The 24,157-nt window shown below is 52.0% G+C and overlaps 1 protein-coding gene across 5 annotated transcripts in view; it reads left to right on the forward strand.

Moving 5' to 3' along the window:
* The first annotated feature begins 13,111 nt into the window (after positions 1 to 13,111).
* BCR (BCR activator of RhoGEF and GTPase) overlaps positions 13,112 to 24,157 on the forward strand; it is a 139,990-nt gene continuing 128,944 nt past the window's right edge. For 2 of the 5 annotated variants that reach the window (XM_055251708.2, XM_055251709.2), the window contains exon 1: positions 13,112 to 14,831. In XM_055251708.2, the coding sequence (XP_055107683.1) occupies positions 13,553 to 14,831 (1,279 nt within the window). In that variant the 5' untranslated portion in view covers positions 13,112 to 13,552. The remainder of the gene's footprint in view (positions 14,832 to 24,157) is intronic. The other 3 variants (XM_055251710.2, XM_055251707.2, XM_063623434.1) reach the window with 3 other exon arrangements.

Below are 24,157 nucleotides of genomic sequence, written 5' to 3' on the forward strand. Positions count from 1 at the left end.
TTTTTTTAAGGCAACATAGCCAGGGTCTCACTGTGTTGCCTGGGCTGGCCTCAAACTCCCAGTCTCAAGCAATCCTCCTGTCTCAGCCTTCTGAGTAGCTGGGACTACAGGTGCACTACTGCACCTGGCTTCATTGACTAATTCTCATTTTTTTTTTTTTGAGATGGGGTCTCGCATTGTTGCCCAGGCTGGAATGCAATGGCGTGATCATAGCTCAGTGCAGCCTCAACTTTCCATCATCAAGCAATCCTCCCACCCCAGCCTCCCAAGTTGTTGGGACTACAGGAATGAGCCAGCATGCCCAGCTAATTTTTAATTTTTTTTAAATTTCACAGAGATAGGGTCTTACTGTGTTGCCCAGGCTGCACTAATTCTTACTCATTCATGCATTCAGCTTTCCTGGAGCCCGCTTTCTGGCCCAGCCTTTGCATTCTCCCATTCACTCCTCCCACAGCCCACACGGCAGATGCCAGCCCGACCCCATTTTCACAGGTGAGCCAGGCTTGGCATGGGGCATAAGCCCTGGGTCCACACAGGCAGGGCTAGATTGGGAGGCAGCTCCCTCCAGCTCTTGGAGTCCTGGGCCCCTGGGGATGCTGGCAGGTAGCCAAGGAATCCCAGGCTTGGAGGGGACTGCAGAGGGACACAGCAACCAAGGGAGCCCAGGGCAGGGATGAGAGAAGACATGTGGGGGGTTTCAGAGGAAGAAAGTCACAGCACAGAGAGGGACCCCTCCTCTCCTGAGGGAGAAGCAGCTCCTGGAGACGGGGTGGACCCTGGGCACCACCCCATCCCCCACACACACAGACACCTGCCGCTTCGGGCACTGTGTGAGATGCAATGCCCTCCCAGCAGTTCCCAGGCTCCTCTGCCATCTGCTGTGGACTACCAATGTCATCTCCCATATGTCAGCCTTTCCCTGAAGGAAACTGATGAGCAGCCAGGATGTGTGACTGTCACATGCTCCTTCCAGGCAACACAGACCCTTCCTGGCCTCCTCCCCTTTGTCCAGGCACGCCCTCAGTATTCAGGGCCACTAGCCAGTGTCTGAGCCTGGGCCCCAGGCAGGGGAGGGAGCAGGCATGGGACTCCTGTCCCTGGGCACTGTCAGCAGGCTCACCCCTTGTCTTCTGGGACACATGGTGGGTGGTCTGGGAGGCAAACCAGGCCTGGGCTCCCTCTTCCCTGACAGGTGGTTGGCACCACTAGCCTGAGGGTGCTCTGGGCCTCTGCCCACTGGAAGCCACAGCCTGGATCAACTCACTGGCCCTGTCTTCGGGAACAAGCTCATCTTGTCCCAGCAATTTTGCCTCCTGTGAAGGCTGCCAACGGTGGCCAGGAGATCCGCTGGGATTCTCCTGGCTGCAGGGACCTCATCAATAATTGATTCTGCAGAAGGCAGTGGAGTTCTGAGGAGGGGCCCAGGTCTGGAAGGGAAGGCTCACAGCCCCAGTCACTCAGAACCTGTGACCAGCAGCTCCACAAGGGCTCGCTTCTCACCGGACAAAGATGGCCCTCAGATCTTTGCTCTGCACTCTGGCTGGGGGCAGGGATAAAGGACAGCTGTATTGATGGCCCAGTTTTCTGATCTTGCCCCCAGGTCCCTAGGGTTGACAGATGACAGATGATGGACGATAGATGATGGATGGTGGTCACATGGCCACATCCTGCTTGAAGGGAGCCCTCCTCTGGCTTCCAGCCTCCCAAGTTGGTGGGGACAGGGGTGGAGACAGGGTGGAAAAGGAGCAAGAAAGAATAAAAGCTCACGCAGGCTTTTAATTTGGGCTTATGAAGATCTGAGGGCAGAAAGCCCAGCCATCTACAATGTCTTGCCTGATGGTACAAATGGTTAAAAGTACTGATTGTGACTCAGGAGGTTGGACTCAAGTCTGGGCCCCCAGTTATTGCTGTGTGACTTGGTGGGGGCCACTCTGTGAGCCCCTTTCCCTGCCTCTTGTTGGGGTAACGGCTGGGGAGGTGGAAAGAAATCACGCTGAGGGACCTCAGTTCCAGGCTGGGCCCCTGGTGAGGGCTGGTTGGATAGGACCCCCTGAAGACTGTGTGACCCTCATGAGCAGAGCCATCGCACCCACCCACATGGGGCCTTTGGGTGAATTAGAAAAAGGCACCTTGGCTGGGTGCAGTGGTGCACACCTGTAATTCCGGCACTTTGGGAGGTGGAGGTGGGCGGATTGCTTGAGCTCAAGAGTTCGAGAACAGGGCAACATGGCGAAACTCTGTCTCTACAAAAACTATAAAAATTAGCTGGGCATGGTGGTGTGTGCCTATAGTCCCAGCTACTTGTGGGGCTGAGGTGGAAGGATCGCTTGGGCCCAGGAGCTTGAGACTGCAGTGAGCTGAGATTGTGCCACTGAACTCCTGCCTAAGCAACTGAACAAGACCCTTTAAAAAAAAAAAAAAAAAAAAAAAAAACAGCGAAAAAAGAAAAAGGCACCTGTGCAGTTCCCCAAAAAGTAAAACATAGAATTGCCACATGACATGGCCCAGAAATATACCGTCCCTAGGTATATCCTCCAAAGAACTGAAAGCAGACTCAAACAAGTACATTGCCTTAGTGGGGGCCTGCCATAGTCTAGGTGGTTTTTAAAACAACAGAAATTTATTTCTCACAGTCCCAGAGGCTGGAAGTTCCAGATCAGGGTGTCAACACGGTTTGATTCTAGCAAAGGCCCTTTTCTAGGTCACAAACGGTAGAATTCTCACTGTATCTTCACATAGCAAAAAGAATTTGAGAGCGCTCTTCAGGGTTCCTTTTATAAGGCCACTAATCCCGGCCAGGCGTGGTGGCTCACACCTGTAATCCTGGCACTTTGGGAGGCCGAGGCAGGCAGATCACCTGAGCTCAGGAGTTTGAGAGAAGCTTGGGCAACATGGTGAAATCCCATCTCTACTAAAATACAGAAAAAAAAAAAAAAAATTAGCCGGGCGTGGTGGCGGGTGCCTGTAGTCCCAGCTACTCGGGAGGCTGAGGCAGGAGAATTGCTTGAACCCGGGAGGTGGAGGTTGCAGTGAGCTGAGATCATGCCACTGCACTCCGGCCTGGCGACAGAGCGAGACTCCACCTCAAAAAAAAAATAAGTCCACTAATCCCATTCACGAGGACTCCACCCAAGACTTAACCACCTCCCAGGCACATTGAGGGTTAGAATTTCATATATATATATACCTACATGTTTTCCCCTCAGAGATGGAGTCTGGCTATGTTGCCCAGGCTGGTGTGCAGTGGCTATTCACAGGCACAATCCCACTACTGATTGGCACAGGAGTTTTAACCTGTTGTGCTTTCTTCTTTCTTCTCTTTTTTTTTCAAGATGGAATCTTGCTCTATCCCCAGGCTGGAGTGCAGTAGTGCGATCTCGGCTCACTGCAGCCTCTGCCTCCTGGGTTCAAGCGATCCTCCTGCCTCAGCCTCCTGAGTAGCTGGGACTACAGGCGTGCACCACCACGCCTAGCTAATTTTTGCATTTTTGGTAGAGACAAGGTTTCACCATGTTGGCCAGGATGGTCTCAATCTCCTGACTTCATGATCCACCTGCTGTGGCCTCCCAAAGTGCTGGGATTACAGGCGTGAGCCACCACGCCCAGCTTGCACTTTCTACCTGGGCAGGTTCACTCCTTAGGAAACCTGATGGTCATCATATTGATGACCCAGGAGGTCATCATACTGATGCTGAACTTAGTGCAGACACCTGAAAGGCATAGTGCACTAAAGCCCAGAACTCCTAGATTCAGGCAACCCTCCCACCTCAGCCTCTGGAGTAGCTGGAACTACAAGTGTGTATCACAATGCCCAGGTAGAATTTCAACATACAAATTTTAGGGGACACAAACATTCAGTCCATTGTATACACGTACATACACGTTCAAGCAATATTATTCATGCTGAGCGCAGCGGCTCACGCCTGTAATCCCAGCACTTTGGGAGGCAGTGGGGGCGGATCACCTAAGGTCAGGAGTTTGAGACCAGCCTGACCAACGTGGTGAAACCCCATCTCTACTAAAAATACAAAATTAGCCAGGCGTGGTGGTGCGTGCCTGTAATCTCAGCTACTCGGGAGGCTGAGGCAAGAGAATCGCTTGAACCTGGGAGGTGGGGACTGCGGTGAGCGGAGATCTCGCCATTGCACTCCAGCCTGGGCAACAAGAGCAAAACTCTCAAAAACAAACAAACAAACAAACAAAAAAAACAAGCAATGTTATTGACAACAGTGAAAAAGTGGAAGCCAGGATCGGTGGCACATATCTGTAGTCGGCTTCCTATCTACCAGGCCAGTCCTCAAGCACCTGGTTACCAGGAAGAAGAAACAAAAATTGTTAAAAGCACCCTTTTGGCCGGGCGCGGTGGCTCACGCTTGTAATCCCAGCACTTTGGGAGGCCAAGGCGGGTGGATCACGAGGTCAGGAGATCGAGACCATCCTGGCTAACATGGTGAAACCCCGTCTCTACTAAAAATACAAAAAATTAGCCGGGCGTGGTGGCGGGCGCCTGTAGTCCCAGCTACTCGGAAAGGCTGAGGCAGGAGAATGGCGTGAACCCGAGAGGCGGAGCTTGCAGTGAGCCGAGATCGCGCCACTGCACTCCAGCCTGGGTGACAGAGCAAGACTCCGTCTCCAAAAAAAAAGAAAAAAGCACCCTTCCTCAATGCATTTTATATCTATCTGTTAAAACAATTGCCATCATAAACTGATTTTGTAAGAATAAGACATACAAATGGAATCATACAATATGTGGCCTTTTGTGACTGCTTCTTTCACTTAGCATAATGTTTTCAAGGCTCATCCATGTTGTAGCATTTATCAGTACAATATTTCATTTCATTTTTTTCTTTTTGAGACAGGGTCTGGTTCTGTTGCCCCACTGGGGTGCAGTGGCACTATCATGGCTCACTGCAATCTCTGCCTATAGTGATGGTGCGCGTATAGTCCCAGCTACTTGGGAGGCTGAGGTGGGAGAACTGCTTGAATCCAGGAGGTGGAGGTTGCAGTGAGCCAAGATTGCACCATTGTACTCCAGCCTGGGTGACAGAGCGAGATTCTGTCTCAAAAAAAAAAAGGCCAGGTGCGGTGGCTCAGCCTGTAATCCCAGCACTTTGGGAGGCCGAGGTGGGCAGATCACGAGGTCAGGAGATCGAGACCACGGTGAAACCCCATCTCTACTAAAAAAAATACAAAAAATTAGCCAGGCGCGGTAGTGGGCGCCTGTAGTTCCAGCTACTAGGGAGGCTGAGGCAGGAGAATGGCGTGAACCCAGGAGGTGGAGCTTGCAGTGAGCCGAGATCGCGCCATTGCACTCCAGCCTGGGGGACAGAGCGAGACTCCATCTAAAAAAAAAAAAAAGAATGTCATATATTTGGAATCATACAGTATGTAGCCTTTTCAGAATAGTGTCTTTCATATAGTAATAAGCATTTAAGTTTCCTCTGTGTTTTTCCATGGCTTGTCAGCTCCTTTCTTTTTAGTGCTGATTAATATTCCATTGTCTGGATGTACTACAGTTTTCTTCTTTTTTTTTTTTTTTTTTTGAGACGGAGTCTCGCTCTGTCGCCCACCATGCCCAGCTAATTTTTTGTATTTTTAGTACAGATGGGGTTTGACCGTGTTAGCCAGGATGGTCTCGATCTCCTGACCTCGTGATCCGCTCGCCTCAGCCTCCCAAAGTGCTGAGATTACAGGCGTCAGCCACTGCGCCCGGCTTTCTTTTCATTTATTTATTTAATTTGAGACAGGGTCTCACTCTGTCGCCCAGGGTGGAGTGCAGGGGTATGATCATAGCTCACTAAAACTTCAACCTCCCTGGCTCAAGCAATCCTTCCACCTCAGCCTCCAGAGTAGCTGGGACTACAGACACATGCCACAATGCTCAGCTAATTTTTTTATTTTTGGGTTTTTTTTTTTTTTTTTTTTTTTTGTAGAGATGGGGTCTCACTATGGTGCCCAGGCTGGTCTCAAACTTCTTCTCCTTTATTATTTATTTATTTATTTTGAGACAGAGTCTCGCTCTGTCACCTAGGCTGGAGTGCAGCGGCGCGATCTCGGCTCACTGCAACCTCCGTCTCCTGGGTTCCAGCAATTCTCTTGCCTCAGCCTCCTGAGTAGCTGGGACTACAGGCATGCGCCACCACACCAGGCTAATTTTTTCATATTTTCAGTAGAGACAGGGTTTCGCCATGTTGGTCAAGCTGGTCTTGAACTCCTGACCTCAAATGATCCACCCTCCTCGACCTCCCAAAGTGCTGGGATTACAGGTGTGAGCCACCGTGCCCCGCCTCTATTTATTCTTTCATCTGTTGACTGACACCTGCATGCTTTCCATCCCCAGGGCTTTGAGGCATGAGAAGTTCTGCATTGTCTCCAGCAGAGGGGGCTGTTGGGTCCCAGCCTATTCTTCAGTAAAGGGAAAGGGTGGCCTCTGGGAGGGGTTTGCTTGAACTTTTGCTTGGGCTGCTGCTGAGGGTGTGTGATGGTGTGTGTGTGTGTTTTGATTTTAAAATTACCTCTAGGCTGGGCGCGGTGGCTCACGCCTGTAATCCCAGCACTTCGGGAAGCTGAGTTAGGAGGATCACTTGAGCCCAGGCGTCTGAGGCTGCAGTGAGCTAGGATTGCAATAATGCACTCCAGCACGGGTGACAGAGCGAGACCCCAATCTCAAAAAATATATAAGTAAATAAATAAGTAATAGAATCATGTAACCACACTCAGAGAACAAGGAAAATTGAGGGGGAACATCACCAAAAATCCCACTTCTCTGTTATATTTTAGTTTTGAGATTTAAAAACATAATATGGATTGGGGATGATGGAAATACTTGTTATCTAATTGTGGCAATGGCTTCAAAGTATACACAGATGTCAAAACTCATCAAATTGCACTCCTTATGCGCAGCTTATGGCACTTCAATTATATTTCAATAAAGTTGTAAAAAAAAAAAAAAAGCTGGGTGCTGTGGCTCATGCCTGTAATCCCAGTACTACTTTGGGAGGCCGAGGCAGGCAGATCACCTGAGGTTGGGAGTTCGCCACCAGCCTGACCAACATGGAGAAACCCCGTTTCTACTAAAAATACAAAATTAGCCAGGAATGGTGGTGCATGCCTGTAATCCCAGTTACTCGGGAGGCTGAGGCAGGAGAATTGCTTGAACCGGGAAGCGGAGGTTGTGATGAGCTGAGATCGCACCATTGCACTCCAGCCTGGGCAACAAGAGCGAAACTCCGTCTGAAAAAAAAAAAAAAAATTTTTTTTTTTTTTTAAAGACAGAGTCTTGCTCTGTCACCCAGGCTGGAGTGCAGTGGCGCAATCTTGGCTCACTGCAAGCTCCGCCTCCTGAGTTCACGCCATTCTCCTGCCTCAGCCTCCGAGTAGCTGGGACTACAGACGCCCACCACCACACCCGGCTAATTTTTTTTTGTAGTAGAGTCGGGGTTTCACCGTGTTAGCCAGGATGGTCTCGATCTCCTGACCTCGTGATCTGCCCGCCTCGGCCTCCCAAAGTGCTGGGATTACAGGCGTCAGCCATGGCGCTTGGCAAAAAATCTATTTTTTTTTTTAATTAGAAAAGATAGGTGGGTTGGCTTGTTTGTTTTTTCTTTTTTTTTTTTTTTATTAAAGGTTTATTTTTTTATTTATTTATTTATTTATTTATTTTTTTTTTTTTGAGATGGAGTCTTTCTCTGTCCCCCTGGCTGGAGTGCAGTGGCGCGATCTCGGCTCACTGCAAGCTCCACCTCCCGGGTTCACGCCATTCTCCTGCCTCAGCCTCCCAAGTAGCTGGGACTACAGGCGCCTGCCAACACGCCCGGCTAATTTTTTTTTGTATTTTTAGTAGAGATGGGGTTTCACCGTGTTAGCCAGGATGGTCTCGATCTCCTGACCTTGTGATCCGCCCACCTCGGCCTCCCAAAGTGCTGGGATTACAGGCTTGAGCCACTGCGCCCGGCCGGCTTGTTTGTTTTTTCTTGAGACAGAGTCTCACTCCATCACCCAGGCTGGAGTGCAGTGGCGTAATCTCCCCTCACTGCAACCTCTGCCTACTGGATCCAAGCAATTCTCCTGCCTCAGCCTCTGGAGTCACCATGCCCAGCTAATTTTTATATTTTTGGTAGAGACGGGGTTTCACCATATTGGCCAGTCTGGTCTTAAACTCCTGACCTCAAGTGATCCGCCCGCCTAGCCTCCCAAAGTGCTGGGATTACAGGCGTGAGCTATAGATAGGCGTTTTATTATGAAGAATTTAGAAAAGTATGATGATGAAGAAAATAAATGTCACCCACTGCTCATAGACAGCTGTGGAGCCTTTGGTGAAGCCCCCTCCTCCTGCTGAACCCCTCAGAAGGCTCCTGGGGTAGCGCTCAGCCAAGCTCCAGGGCCCACCTCTGCCCTGCGGGCCTCATGATGCCAGACTCAGCTAGCATCCTTCCCACTGAGGGAACAGCAGCTATCAGCATGGGGCTCTGCCTTCTTCACTAAGTCTTCTCCCCTCAGACTCCGGGGTCCCCATCATCTCCCTGGCCAGTCCCTTCTCAGTCTCTCTGCCTCTACTTCCCCCCAGTCCAGTCCCTGTCCCTTCTCTACCCAGCCTCATGCAGGCAGGGGGAGCGTCTCCAGCCCCACGGCTACAAACAACAGCGATTCATTGGCAACACTCCACTTTCTCTCTGAGGTCTTCATTGCTCCTTGGTGCCACAGGGTCGCCTTCTATCTGCCTGACGCCTGCTCATGGATGGGCTATGGGGACCTGAAGCCCTGTGCAGGCACCTCTGCTTGCCTGTTGCAGTCACCATCCCAAAGTCATCCCCATGAGCTGGCCTCCCTCTGTTGGGAGAAAAGCTGGGTGTCGGGAGAGAAGCTGAGGCAGGGCTTGTATGTCTGCTAGACTTGCTGGCTCCTTGCTTCTAGCACTCTCATTATCTCAAGTAGCCATATGTTTCAAAGAAAATGCTAAACTGTCACAGCTGTAGCTCATTTGCTTGATACACTGTTTCCTTTCAACCCCCACATCCTCACCACCTGTTTCTTTGTTTGATCACCAATAAATAGCATGGGCTCCTAGGGCTGGAGGCCTTTGCAGCCTCCATACTAGCGTTGGCCCCCTGGTCTCACTTTCTCTCGTCTTTTCTCATTCCTTTGACTCCGACGGACTTCGTCGCCCCCACGGCCTGGTGTTGGGTCTGATCACCCCAACATCCCTCATTCCCTACACTCACTCCATCTACAAGTCCCATGAGTTTTACTTCCAGAATGCTCCTGAAATCTAACCCCTTCTCTGGGGTACCTTGCTTCTGCCCTACTCTGGGTCACCAATGCCTTCCTCGTGAACAATTGCCACAATCCCCAACCACTCCCCCTGCTCCCACCTCCCACGCCCAACCTTCCACGCAACAGACCCCAGCAAGTCACCCCGCTTCCTGTGCGGTTGAATACAGTAGCCACGGTGGCCATTGAAACTAACACGAAACCAAACATTCAGTTCTTCAGCTGCCCCAGCCACGTTTCAGATGCTCAGTAATCACACAGGGCAGCTCATGGCTGCCACATTGTGTAGCACAGATTACAGAACATGCCCATGGTGCTGGAAAGTTCTATCGGACAGTGCAGGTCTAGAACCTTTGAGCAGCTTTTCCTCGCATTTAGAATAAAATCCAAACTTTGTACAGGCCTACAAGGCCCTGCCTCACCTCTGATCCCACTTTCTATTGCCCACACCAGCCTCATCTCCCAACCTGGCTGTTCCTCATACAGAACTTTGAAGCCTCCTTGCCCTTTGCCTACCTGGTCCTTGTCCTTAGGACCAGATCAGGTATCACCTCCCCTGGCGAGCCTTTGCCTGGAATGTGCCTTCTCCCACAGGGCACACACACCTTTGCTATAGCTGGGCTGTGAATGCCTTATCATTTCCTCCCCCATACAAAGGCATTGCTCTCGGTGACCTATCTGCCCTCCAGGCCATGCACACATCTGGTTCCTCATTCCACCAGACCTGGCTGAGCACTTACTCTGAGCTCACTATATGAGGGACATAGGGGAACAAGACAAACAGGTCTGTGACCTTGCAGAGTTTAGATCTAGTTGGAACAGACACTGAGTGGGGGATTACAGAGTGTTATGTGTGTCTAAACCCCATGCCCATGCCCATGGCCATGCCTGCTGCATTCCTCCCTAGGGAGGGATGGATGATAAGAAAACTCTGCAGGAAAGGCCCAGAGGCTCAGGATAGGGGTGCTTTCAGGGAGTCCCGAGGAGACAGTAGTGTCCTTGGGGCCAGAAGAGGCTGTCCCACAAGGGAGAAAGCCACTATCTGAACGTGTCCTTGTGCCTAACAAAAAGCCATTTGCTATGCCAAGAGAACAGAGCATGCAAACTCAAACTAAACAGCTTCAGAGTTTACTTAGAGACAGGCAGGGTCTTGCTCTGTTACCCAGGCTGGAGTGCAGTGGTGTGATCCTAGCTCACTTGGAGCCTCAAATTCCCAGGCTCAGTGCAATCCTCCCACTCCAGCCTCCTGAGCAGGTAGGACTACAGGCACGAGCCACCATGCCAGGCTAATTTTTAAATTTTTTTGCAGAGATGGAGTCTCACTATGTTGCCCAGGCTGGTCTTGAACTCCTGGGCTCAAGCGATCCTCCTGCCTCAGCCTCCCAAAACACCAGGATTACAGGCATGGGCCACTGTGCCTGGCCTTTATCATACCCATTTTAAAGAAGAGGCCATTGAGAGCTGGGTGCAGTGGCTCACACCTGTAATTCCAGCACTATAGGAGGCCAAGGCAGGCAGATCACGAGGTCAGGAGTTCAAGACCAGCCTGGCCAACATAGTGAAACCCTGTCTCTACTAAAAATACAAAAAATTAGCTGGGCGTGATGGCAGGCGCCTGTAATTCCAGCTACTAGGGAGGCTGAGGCAGCAGAATCGCTTGAACCCGGGAGGCGGAGGTTGCGGTGAGCAGAGATCGCACCACTGCACTCCAGCCTGGGCGACAGTGTGAGACTCCGTCTCAAAAAAAAAAAAAAAAAAAGAGGTCACTGAGGATGAAGGCACTGCTCAGTATGGCACTACTGGTATTACAGCCCCTTTAGTGGCCAGGGCATCATTTGCATCTCAGTTTCTTCACATGCAAAATGGGCTATTTGCAGCCTGATGGGAAGGGGATGAGAAGGTCCGCTGGGTCCAAGGGACTAGGATGGCAGGAGGTTAGCAAGGCCTGCAGAGGGCAGCAGTGAGCTGCGCACCGCCCACCCGGCCTAGAAACTGGGACCCAGGGGTTTCCCAGCGCAGGAATGTTCTCCAGGGGCACCAATATTAACAGGCAATCACGAAACCGACCCCTACACACCATTTATCAGGGTGTGTTTTACGTTTGCCCCATCTGGGCATTTTACACAGATGCTTTCAACATTTTGTACCGTGGCCCACAGGGCTGGGTGGAAGACAGGACAGCTCAGAGCAGGGAGTGAAACAAAATCTTTGATGGTTCTCTAGGGAAGCCCGGAGATCTGAGACAGGGCAAAGAGCAGGGAGTCTGATGAGCACAAAATTAAAATACCCAAACCAGCCTGCCGGGTTAGGGGAAAAGGAAGCAGGATTGGGCACATGAAGAACGGATGACAAAACTGAGGCTCAGAGAAGCTGAGAGAGACATTGCTGAGGTCACACAGCCAGGAGTCGGCAGGAAGACCTGAACCCAAGCAGGGCTGGCCTGGCTACTAGCCTGGGCTCAGTCCTTTAGATTGGACTTCAAAGCATCTGCTCCAGATGACACTGGCATTGGGAGGAGGGCATGATAATCCCTAACATCCACACAGGAACAACAGCACTTGGAGGCGGATGTTCCTCTCACTTCAAGGAAACTGAGGCAGAGAGGGAGAGGTGGTCAGGACTCAAGCCCAGTAATTCATTTGCCAAATCCTGTTTCCTTTTCCCCTAACCCAGCGGGCTGGTTTGGGTATTTTCATTTCGTGCCCATCAGATTCCCTGCAGAGTGCTCTCCAGTGTGTCTCAGATTTCTGTGTCCCTGGAGAACCATCAAAGATTTTGTTTCACTCCCTGCTCTGGGCTGTTCTGTCTTCCACCCAGCCCTGTGGGCCTCAGCGCAGGCTGGCGGCCCCCTTAGAGGGAGGCTAATCAGATAAGTTCTGAGTCAGGTCGTCCTGGAAAAACTACATTGACCTCTGGAGCTCAAGAGAGGCCAGGCGACAAACACATGGCTCAGCACACAGGAAGGCAGGTGTGGGTATTGAGTGACCTGAGGGAGAAATCCCTATTTATCATCCATCATGTGGTCCTGCTGTGACAAACCCCGTGTGGCAGTCACCCACAGCAGATCCACAACATGAGAGGCCCGCTGAAACAAGGGTGCTGGCATTAGTTACTCAGCCTGGTCCTCCCTGCCTCGCTGGGTGACCTGCCTGGTCCTGGCCTCTCTGTGAGTTGGGCCCTGCTGGGTGGTCCCTAGTGTGCCCAGCCCTGAGGCTGGTGAGAGGCCGGGCTGTGAGGTGTGAGGAACTTACCTGCGTCTCCATGGAAGGTGCCCTCCCCATCGCTGGGCCAGATCTGCGCGGTCTTGCAGACGCCCACGATGGTGGCCTCCGACACGACAACCGGGCAGTGCCGGTGACGCTTACGGCACTGCGGCGTAGTAGGGGCAGAGGCGGGAGGTTGCTTCTGTCGGAGGACTGCTAAGAGTTCTGCCAGGGAGAGCAGCTCTTGTCCCGGAACATGAGGTAGGTAGTGGGGCTTGGGGACACGCGGCTGCACTGGCCGGAGAAGTCCTCCTGGCTGGAAGGGAGCCAAGTGTTCCTGTTCCAGAACTGCAGAACTGGCCCGGACCTCTGTGTTGGAAAGGTCTTTCTGGACCAGGGAGTACGGTGTCCTTTTTATGGGGGACCCCTGGGCTGTGAGTTGCACAGTCCAATTCCCCGTTGTTAGGGCCTCAGTTTCCCAAAAGGCACACGGACGGGGGGAGGGTGGCGGCTCGATGGGGGAGCCGCCTCCGGGGGGCTCCCCCGCCCTGTGCCCACGGCGCGGCCCCTTTAAGAGGACCGCCTGGCTCCGTCATCCGCGCCGCGGCCACCGCCCCCCGGCCCTCCCCTTCCTGCGGCGCAGAGTGCGGGCCGGGCGGGAGTGCTGCGAGAGCGGGTTGGCGGAGCGTAGCGTCCGAGGAGGCGGCGGGAGCGGCGGCGGCGGGGCTGTGGGGCGGTGCGCGAGCGAGAGGCGAAGAGCGCGCGGGCCGTGGCCAGGGTCTGGCGGCGGCCTGGCGGAGCGGAGAGCAGCGCCCGCGCCTCGCCGTGCGGAGGAGCCCCGCACACAATAGCGGCGCGCGCAGCCCGCGCCCTTCCCCCCGCGCGCCCCGCCCCGCGCGCCCAGCGCCCCGCGCCGCCTCACCTGCCACCAGGGAGTGGGCGGGCATTGTTCGCCGCCGCCGCCGCGCGGGGCCATGGGGGCCGCCCGGCGCCCGGGGCCGGGCCTGGCGAGGCCGCCGCGCTGCCGCTGAGACGGGCCCCGCGCGCAGCCCGGCGGCGCAGGTGAGGCCGGCCGCGCCATGGTGGACCCGGTGGGCTTCGCGGAGGCGTGGAAGGCGCAGTTCCCGGACTCAGAGCCGCCGCGCATGGAGCTGCGCTCAGTGGGCGACATCGAGCAGGAGCTGGAACGCTGCAAGGCCTCCATTCGGCGCCTGGAGCAGGAGGTGAACCAGGAGCGCTTCCGCATGATCTACCTGCAGACGTTGCTGGCCAAGGAAAAGAAGAGCTATGACCGGCAGCGCTGGGGCTTCCGGCGCGCGGCGCAGGCCCCCGACGGCGCCTCCGAACCCCGAGCGTCCGCGCCGCGCCCGCAGCCCGCGCCCCCCGAGGGAGCCGACCCACCGCCCGCCGAGGAGTCCGAGGCCCGGCCCGACGGAGAGGGTTCTCCGGGTAAGGCCAGGCCCGGGGCCGCCCGCAGGCCTGGGGCAGCCGCGTCGGGGGAACGGGACGACCGGGGGCCCCCAGCCAGCGTGGCGGCGCTGAGGTCCAACTTCGAGCGGATCCGCAAGGGCCATGGCCAGCCCGGGGCGGACGCCGAGAAGCCCTTCTACGTGAACGTCGAGTTTCACCACGAGCGCGGCCTGGTGAAGGTCAACGACAAAGAGGTGTCGGACCGCATCAGCTCCCTGGGCAGCCAGGCCATGCAGATGGAGCGCAAAAAGTCCCAGCACAGCGCGGGCTCGAGCGTGGGGGATGCATCCAGGCCCCCTTACCGGGGACGCTCCTCGGAGAGCAGCTGCGGCGTCGACGGCGACTACGAGGACGCCGAGTTGAACCCCCGCTTCCTGAAGGACAACCTGATCAACGCCAATGGCGGTAGCAGGTCCCCTTGGCCGCCCCTGGAGTACCAGTCCTACCAGAGCATCTATGTCGGGGGCATGATGGAAGGGGAGGGCAAGGGCCCGCTCCTGCGCAGCCAGAGCACCTCGGAGCAGGAGAAGCGCCTTACCTGGCCCCGCAGGTCCTACTCCCCCCGGAGCTTTGAGGATTGCGGAGGCGGCTATACCCCGGACTGCAGCTCCAATGAGAACCTCACCTCCAGCGAGGAGGACTTCTCCTCCGGCCAGTCCAGCCGCGTGTCCCCAAGCCCCACCACCTACCGCATGTTCCGGGACAAGAGCCGCTCTCCCTCTCAGAACTCGCAACAGTCCTTCGACAGCAGCAGTCCCCCCACGCCGCAGTGCCACAAGCGGCACCGGCACTGCCCGGTTGTCGTGTCCGAGGCCACCATCGTGGGCGTCCGCAAGACCGGGCAGATCTGGCCCAACGATGGCGAGGGCGCCTTCCATGGAGAGGCAGGTGAGTTCCTCACGCCACGTGCGTGGGCACATCTGCACCGGGGAGGAAAACCATAGACGAGTAGGGGATACAAAACAGAAGTTGGGAGGGAGGAGTGGATAGATACTTTTGAGTGATTATCAGGTGCGCTTGTGGTTCACGCGGATCCTGCGCCGGAACAAACTCCATCCACTCCTTCCTGAATGCAGATCGTTAGTGTTTGGAATGGTATTGGGTTGAGGATGGTCTTGTGAGGGATGGGAGGTGGTTTGTTCCTTTGGTTCTAGAGCAATGTGTTTGTGAAGTACAGCTTGTGAGTTGGAGGAAGATGCTTCAGGCAGTACCCTCCTTGCCCTGTGCTCTCTCCACGCCGGGCAGTGAGGATGGCATAAAAGCCGGAGTCATCTCTAGCGCGCAGATCGGATGCTGTTAGCAGGGACTGATTTATGTCTTGGGCATTCCCCGCCACCCCACTGATCCTGTTCTGGAAGGGTTATATGACACGTTTGTGAAACCTGAGATATGCTGGCTGCTCCCAGGCCACAGAAGTGTCAGGTTTGCTTGCTAACCAGCAGCCCTGAACGCAAGTCACAGCAGGTGAGAATAGGAATTAGAAGGAAGTGAGGCGACAGGCAGTTGTGACTCAGTGGGCCACCGAAAATCAACTGCATGGAGATTTTATCTGGAGCTGAAGCAGAGCCACACCCGTTCTGATCTGCCTGGCTTTGATGGGAGGCTTCTCCATGATTATTCACCACCAGGCTCCTCCATGGTAGTAACCCAGCCCCATTTGCTGACCCTCCAGTGTGCTCCTGCTGCCTCATCTTGCCAAGGATAAGCACCCACAGGTGCTTATTTGGGGCTCCCAATCTGTGGTCAGACTCTAGCACTAAGATTAAAACTATGGGATTGTACACCTAACTTCTGTGCTAGATGCATATACCATCAGGCGTTTTGGGTGAGGGGACTATGTTTTGAGATCCAGGCACAGTTTGCCGTTGGGGTAAGGAAAGGGTGGGCTGGGGTGTGTGTGAGGCTGTCGGGAATCTTTTGGAGTCCTGGTCCCTGTTAAGCTGATCTGGTTTTCTGCTTCATTGATTTCTCTTTTTCTGCTGATGGAGGAGTTGAATGTGCTTGGTTTGTCAGAATCCTCTTGAAACAAGTGATGCTATTTTTGGCTCTTAGAGCTGCTGCCTTTTTGTGATGGGCACTCTGTCCTGTTTGTGTTAGGTACTTCCATTTGCTGATCTTCCATTTGCAGCTGGGGTTTCCTGTGGTGCACGGCTCCGACGACCTGCCGTCTGGCCCGGCTGCATTCCCTAAGTCCCTATGTGGGGGCAGGGGTGGAAGGCTGTACTATTCAGAAGCCTGCTTTGCAGGCACATCAGCTCTTTCGGGGTCTGGAGGATTGCCTTGTGGTTACTGGGCACCAGCCTTGTCTGGCCAGCTGTTGGTCAGGAGAGCCAGCCTGAACTGGCCCTCAGTGCCATGGTGCAGGAGAGTTATTAATAAAGAAGAAAATGAGAGGTTTTTAGGGAGATGTGCAAATTGAAATTGATAGTTTTTGCTGGTGGAGAATTCTGGATTTCCAGAACCTTGGGCCCAGCCTTTCCTACAGCTCCTGTAGACTTGGCCATGTTGCCCACCACATCACTAGATGCTGAATGCAAGTCAGTAAATGAAAATAGGAATTATTATAGAAGGATGGAAATCCCAGTGCCTTGAGTCACACAGGGCAGGTCCTCAGGAAATGGCTGAGGAGTTAATTTTACCACTTGGACCCACTTTTAGGACTTTCTGGATTCTTCTCCGAATGTCTTCAAGGTCCCACAGTCTCTTTCCCATTAGGTTGTATTTTTTCCCCTTAAATGTTTTGTTTGTTTTTTGTTTTTAAGTGACGGTCTGGCTCTGCCATCGAGGCTGGAATGCAGTAGTATGATCATAGCTCACTGCAACCTTGAAACTCTTGGGCTCAGGTGATCCTTCCACCTCAGCCTTTTCAGTAGCTGGGACTGCAGGCTCAAACTACTATACTGGGCTAATTTTTAGATTTTTTTTTGTAAATACAGGGTCTTGCTGTGTTGCTCAGGCTGGTATCAGACTCCTGGGCTCTAACATTCCTCCAGCTTCAGCCTCCTGAGTAGCTGGGGTTACAGGGATGAGACACCTCACCAGGCCTCTTAGACGTTTTTAGTAACTAAGGCCACTTAAACATTTTTAAAAGAGATTATTTTCCCTCAGACAGTTTTTCCTTTTTAAGACTTAATTTTTTTAGAGCACAGCAAAATTAGGTTCACAGCAAAATTGATCGGGAAATATAGCAATTTCCCATATACTCCCTACCCCCCACACCCCCACAGCCTCCCCAGTTAACATCTCCCACCAGAGGGGCATGTTTGTTACAGTCCATGAACCTACCTGCATTGGTGCCTCATTATTACCCAAAGTCCAGAGTTTACATTTGGGTTCACTCTTGGTGTTGTACAGTCTATGAGTTTGGATCCTGTTATGTTTTAAAACTCCTGCTTGTTTTAGCCCTGGGCACCTTGACACTCTTTGCCCAGCAGTTTCCTCTGACGTGGGTCCATGTGTGGCTGGCGTGGAAAGAGGAATCCTCCCTGGCTCAGCCATCTGTCTCTGCCTGACTGTTTACTGATGTTCTTTAGAGGGCTGTGGAGCCTGCTGGTCTGCAAAGGAACAATGAGGAAAATCACTCATGGGGGTGGGTGGGGGGAGGAAGTCGCCCTAATGATCCACCGTGGCAGATGAGGTGGCCCGGATCTAATAACTTAAGAATCAGTCTGTTTGGATGAATGGACTGTCCCATTTCCAAGTTGAGGGCCCCTCAAGGGAGGGGGCCAAAGCCATCCCTGGGCACAGTGACAAAGTGCTTCCCATAGGGCCCTTCATGGGCTCATCTGTCGCCCTGGGGTGGGGCTGCCCATTTACAGGTAATGACACAACTGGGAAGCGGCAGGGCTGGGATTCTGGGTCTCTGTGTGAATGCAGAGCTGTTCCGTCTGGAACGTGGTTGCCCTGCGGTGTTCTTCCCACTACCCCACACTGCTACCTGCAAAGCACAACTAGGAAGGTTCAGGGGGTCTTTCCAGTCTTTGCACCCTGGGCCTGCCTCTGGGGGTAATGATAGACGGCTGTGAGCCCTGCCGTAAAACTATGCGGAACCCGGCCGGGTGCGGTGGCTCAAGCCTGTAATCCCAGCACTTTGGGAAGCCGAGGCCGGTGGATCACAAGGTCAGGAGATCGAGACCATCCTGGCTAACATGGTGAAACCCCGTCTCTACTAAAAATACAAAAAATTAGCCGGGCGTGGTGGCGGGCGCCTGTAGTCCCAGCTACTCGGGAGGCTGAGGCAGGAGAATGGCACGGACCGGGGAGGCTGAGCTTGCAGTGAGCCGGCATCACGCCACTGCACTCCAACCTGAGCGATCTTAGCCAGTATGGCCTCGATCTTCTGACCTCGTGATCTGCCCGCCTCAGCCTCCGAAAGTGCTGGGATTACAGGCGTGAGCCACCGCGCAAGGCAGAGAGTGTGGTTCTTGCCATCTGGGAACTTACCAGTTACCGGAAGAGAGGGAGAGGCACACATGTATGTGCTCAAGGGAAGTGAGATCAGAGAAGGTTCCGGAAATGGCAGGACTGAAGAGGACTTGATCAGTCAGCAGAAGTTGGCGGGCAGAGAGTAGCTGTTTGCCCTAAGGAAAAATGGCAGCAAAGACCTGGGGCCACGCCCATCTGCCCTGTGATTCTAGACTGTGTGCTTTTCTTTAAATGGTAAAATATGCATAACTTAAAATTTACCATTTTTGTAACTTTTAAAAAGTTTGGTAAAATGCACATAACAAAAGTTATTGTCTTAACCCTTTTAAATTGTTTCTTTGGGTAAGGCCAGTCAAGTGAAGCAGTGGAACATTTTAACCATTTTTATCCATGCAGTTCTGTGGCGTTGACTACATTCACATTGTTGTACGACCATCACTACTATCCATCTTGAACTTTTTCATCTTCCCAACTGAAACTCTGTACCCAATAAATAATAACTCACATTGTTGTACGACCATCACTACTATCCATCTTGATCTTTTTCATCTTCCCAACTGAAACTCTGTACCCAATAAATAATAACTCCCCATTCCCTGCCCTCAGCCCCTGGCACCGCCATTCTCTATTCTGTGTCTCTGAATTCAGCTATTATAGGTACCTCATGTAAGTCCAGTCCTGCGACATTCGTCTTTTTGTGATTGGCTTATTTCGCTGAGTGTAATGTTACCAATGTTCATCCATGTGATGGCAGAAATTGTGTGGATTTTTTTTAATGGAGTTTCACTCTGTCGCCTAGGCTGGAGTGACGTGATCTCTGCTCACTGCAGCCTCTGCCTCCCGGGTTCAAGCTTCAAGCTTCAAGATTCTCCTGCTTCAGGAGTTCAAGATTCTCCTGCTTCAGCCTCCCGAGTAGCTGGGATTACAGGTGTGCACCACGCCCAGCTAATTTTTGTATTTTCAGTAGAGACGGGGTTTCGCCGTGTTGGCCAGGCTGGTCTGGAACTCCTGACCTCAAGTGATCCACCTGTCTTGGATGGATCCTCCTAGAGTGGTGGGATTACAGGCGTGAGCCACTGCTCTGGGCCAACTGTGTGCTTTATGAAGGCAGGAATAACTGGTTCATTTCTAGGTGTCCCAAGGAGCCTGGTTCTGAGCTTTACACATAGTACGCACTGGAAGAGCCCTTCCTCCTTTTCATAGCCCATGGGGTCAGGACTGGGGACTTTTACTGATCATTGGGAAGTGACTTATCAATTGCGCGGTCTTTTTCTCATTTCATCCATGTAGTTTACTTTCAGAGGATCTTTTTTTTTTTTAAGTGGCTTAAAATAACCTTTTTTTTTTTTTTTCCACAGTTCTCTGGTTGGCTAGGCAGTTTTCCTGATGTGGGCCGACTGGGCTGAAATAGGATGGTCTAGTTGGCCTCACCCACACATTCTGTGATTGCAGGCTGATTGGCACTGGGGAGGAGGGGCTGTCTTACTTGTCTTGCAGCTGGCTCGATACCAATTGAGACACCAGACATTTCTCCTTCTCTTTCTCTCTCCTTTTTTTTTTCTTGTAGAGATTGGATCTCCCTATGTTGCCCAGGCTGGCCTCGAACTCCTGGGCTTAAGCAATCTACCCACCTCAGCCTCCCAAAGTGCTGGAATTACAGGCGTGAGCCACTACACCCAGCCTCCTCCTTTTTCTTTTTTTTCCCCCATGGATACATAATAATTGTACCTGTTGAGAGGGTATGATATTTTGATACGTATCTACAATGCATAATGATCAGATCAAAGTGATTAGCATATTCATCACCTCAGACACATTTATTATTTGTTTATGCTGGGAGGTCTGAGGAATTCTTGATCCAAACACCCAGCCCAATGTGCCTGTCAGCCTTCTTCCAGGTGTCAGTTGTGAGATGGGACAGATCTCGTATTTCTTCATGGACTTCATGTGAGTGGCTGCCCTGTGTTTTCACATTTTTATTAAGCAACTTAATTTGCCCTTTGGATTCCGGCGATGTGTTGGCACCAGAGTGACCACTGCATTGTTTCTCCCTTGGGTGATGGGCTGGACTGGCAGCCAGTTTGAGTGAGTAACTGTGGGGCAGAGAAAGGTCACCTGGGCCTGGAGTTGGGTCCATCATCATCTCTTAAGGCCAGAGCCTCATGGCCTCCTCTCTGTTGAGTACAGGCTCCTTTCCATGGATGGAGACAGAGTGGGCGGATCTGGGTGGAGTCTGAGGCCGCTAAAGGCATCAACAGCACAGAAGCAGGGTCTAGATCAAATTTTACAAGCGTTCTCTGGTTCAGGAAGGCTGACTTGTTTTGGGAACAGAATGGAGCATTCTGAAACATTTCACTGAAGAAGGAGCTGGGAGTGCTGTTGATTTGACTGGGTTCAGGGGAGCGTGCCTTATCCATGACTCCCTTTTGCTTAGTTTGTTGCTTCTAGCTTTATAGCCTCCTCCATTCCTTGGCTGGAAGTCCTGTAGCTGGGAGGGCTTGTGTTTGTGACTGCTAACCTCACCAGGACAAAGAGCCCAGGTGAGCTGTGTGCTTGAGCACACTTGGGAGAGGACACAGCAGTGCATGAGGCCCAGGCTGCGGCTCACCCCCGTGGTTTGAGAGGGTCTCCTGTTTAGAGTGAATGAATGGGCATCTTGGAAGCTTTCTCAGGTTACCAAAGAGTAGGTCTGAGTTTTGGCTGAGGCTACTGCTCTTTGGGTCAAGACTCAGGGTGGTGCTGGATTAAATTAACCCTGGCTGGAATATAACTGTTGTGGCTCAAGTAGGGTTTTTTTTTCCCCTTTGAAAAGTGTAGTTATCTTAATTAAAATACAATATCCATGTAACACGTTAGAAGTTTGTTATTTTTATTATTGTAAAATTTATATTATATTTTTTATTTTTTCAAGACGGGATCTCGCTCTGTCACCCAGGCTGGAGTGCAGTGGCACGATCTCAGCTCACTACAACCCCCGCCTCCCAGGTTCAAGCGATTCTTCTGCCACAGCCTCCCGAGTAGCTGGGATTACAGCTAATTAGTCCGGCTAATTTTTGTATTTTTAGTAGAGACTAGGTTTCACTATGTTGGCCAGGCTGGTCTTGAACTCCTGACCTCAGGTGATCCGCCCCCCCTCAGCCTCCCAAAATGTTGGGATTACAGGCCTGAGCCACTGCGCCTGGCTAAAATTTATATTATAAAATGTACCATTTTCTCCATTTTTAAGTGTACAGTTCAGTGGCATTAAGTACATCACATTGTTTTGCAACCATCACCACTTGTCAATTTCTAGAACTTTTTCATCTTCCTAAACTGAAACTTTATATCCATCAGACTTTAACTCCCCAATCCCCCTCATCCCCAGCTCCCGGAAGCCACCATTCTACTCTGTCTCCATGATTTTGCCTCTCCTAGATTCCTCATATAAGTGGAGTCATATAATATTTGTCCTGTGTCTGGCTGATTTCACTCAAACAAGGCTTTGAAGTTCCCCAGGGCAGCACTCTGTCTTTTTTTTCTTTCTTTCTTTCTTTTTTTGAGACGGAGTTTCGCTCTTTTTTTGCCCAGGCTGGAGTGCAGTGGCACGATCTCGGCTCATGGCAACCTCTGCCTCCCGGGTTCAAGCAATTCTCCTGCCTCAGCCACCCAAGTAGCTGGGATTACAGGCGCCTGCCATCACACCCGGCTAATTTTTTGTATTTTTAGTAGAGACGGGGTTTCACCATGTTGGCCAGGCTGGTCTCGATCGTTTGACCCCATGATCCGCCCGCCTCGGCCTCCCAAAGTGCTGGGATTATAGGCATGAGCCACCACGCCTGGCCTAGCCCTCTCAGTCTTAAGACTGAGTCAACTCCCAGCTCTGATCCTTCACAAGGGTGTTCTCTTCTGGAAAACACCCGTTAGCAATGGCGATCTTCCCTGGGCGTTCACGCCCTTAGCTTTGAAGTGGCCCAGAGTATTAGTTTGCCAAGGCTGTCCCGTAACAAGATACCAAGACTGGGTGGCTTAAATAACAGAAATATATTTTCTCACACTTCTGGATGCCAAAAGTCCAAGATCAAGGTGCCAGCAGGGTTGGTACCCTGGAAGGCTCTCTTTGGCTTGCAGGTGCCATGGTCTTGCTGCCTCTGCACATGGTCTCTTCTCTGTGCATGAACTCCCCTGGCATCTCTCTGTGTCCAAATTTCCCCTCTTTTTTTTTTTTTTTTTTTTTTGAGATGGAGTTTCACTCTTGTCACCCAGGCTGGAGTGCAATGGCACAGTCTCAGCTCACTGCAACCTCCACCTCCCAGGTTCAGGCAATTCTCCTGCCTCAGCCTCCCGAGTAGCTGGGATTACAGGTGCCAGCCAACACACCTGGGTAATTTTTGTATTTTTAGTAGAAACGGGGTTTCACCATGTTAGCCAGCCTGGTCTCGAACTTCTGACCTCAGGTGATCCGCCCTCCTTGGCCTCCAAAAGTGCTGGGATTATAGGCATGAGCCACTGCACCCAGCCCAAATTTCGCTTCTTAAAAGGACACCAGTAAGACTGGATTAAGGTGGACAGTAAAGACCCCCACTTAATCAGTTTTTGAAAGTCCTTATTTCCAAATACAGTCACATTCTGAGGTACTGGGAGTTAGAACGTCAATATATGGGGGGTGAGGCATGGTTTAGCTCGTAACACTTGGTGAGTCCGTTACTGGACAGCAGAGAAAAGGGCTGCCAGACAGAGGGAGATGGTGCTTGTGCCGGCTCCCTCAGACGTGTTAGGAGGAATGTGAGTCGAGTGTCATGTGGTTTTAGGCAGCCTAGAGGGGGGGCCTAGAGGACACTGAGCCAGGCATCAGGAGGGCTGCATGCTAAAGCTTCATGTGCTGCCATCTCTCTCCACATCCAAAAAGTAGGGGTGGGAACGGATCATTGCTAAGGTTCTTTTCTTAGCTTCTTTAATTTTTTCTTTAAATTTAAAATTTATTACTATTTTTTTTAATAGATAAAGGGTCTTGCTGTGTTGCCCAGGCTTTAGTATAGTGGCATAATCATAGCTCACTGTAGCCTCAAACTCTCGGGCTCAGGCGATCCTCTCTCAGCCTCCTGAATACTTGGTACTACAGGCGCGTGCCACCATGCCTGGCTAATTTTTAATTTTTATTGAGACAGGGTCTTGCTTTGTTGCCTAGGCTGGTCTCGAACTCCTGGCCTCAAACGATCCTTCCCACTTTGGCCTCTGAAAGTGCTGGGAATAATTATAGATGTGAGTTACTGCACCCAGCCTGAATTTATTATTAACACAACTTTTTTTTTTTTTTTTTTGAGACAGAGTCTCGCTGTCGCCCAGGCTGGAGTGCAGTGGCGCGATCTCGGCTCATTGCCGACTCCGCCCCCCGGGGTTCCCGCCATTCTCCTGCCTCAGCCTCCCGAGTAGCTGGAACTACAGGCGCCCGCCACCTCGCCCGGCTAATTTTTTGTATTTTTTTTTTAGTAGAGACGGGGTTTCACTATGTTAGCCAGGATGGTCTCGATCTCCTGACCTCGTGATCTGCCCGCCTCGGCCTCCCAAAGTGCTGGGGTTACAGGCGTGAGCCACCACGCCCGGCCTAACACAACTTTTTCTGTCTCTTTTCTCTTTATCTTGGTTTATGTCTCCCTTTCTTATTAAAAACCAAGGGAACCACCTCTCCCTATCCAATCTCTCAAAGGTATTTATTGAGCATCTACTATGTGCCTGGCACTATCTTCATGGAAATCCTTTCTTGGCCTTATTCATTGATTTATGGACAGGCTTATCTCCAAGGGCCTTGTCTT

Source organism: Symphalangus syndactylus, chromosome 18, assembly GCF_028878055.3.
Source record: "Symphalangus syndactylus isolate Jambi chromosome 18, NHGRI_mSymSyn1-v2.1_pri, whole genome shotgun sequence".
Classification (NCBI taxonomy): domain Eukaryota; kingdom Metazoa; phylum Chordata; class Mammalia; order Primates; family Hylobatidae; genus Symphalangus; species Symphalangus syndactylus.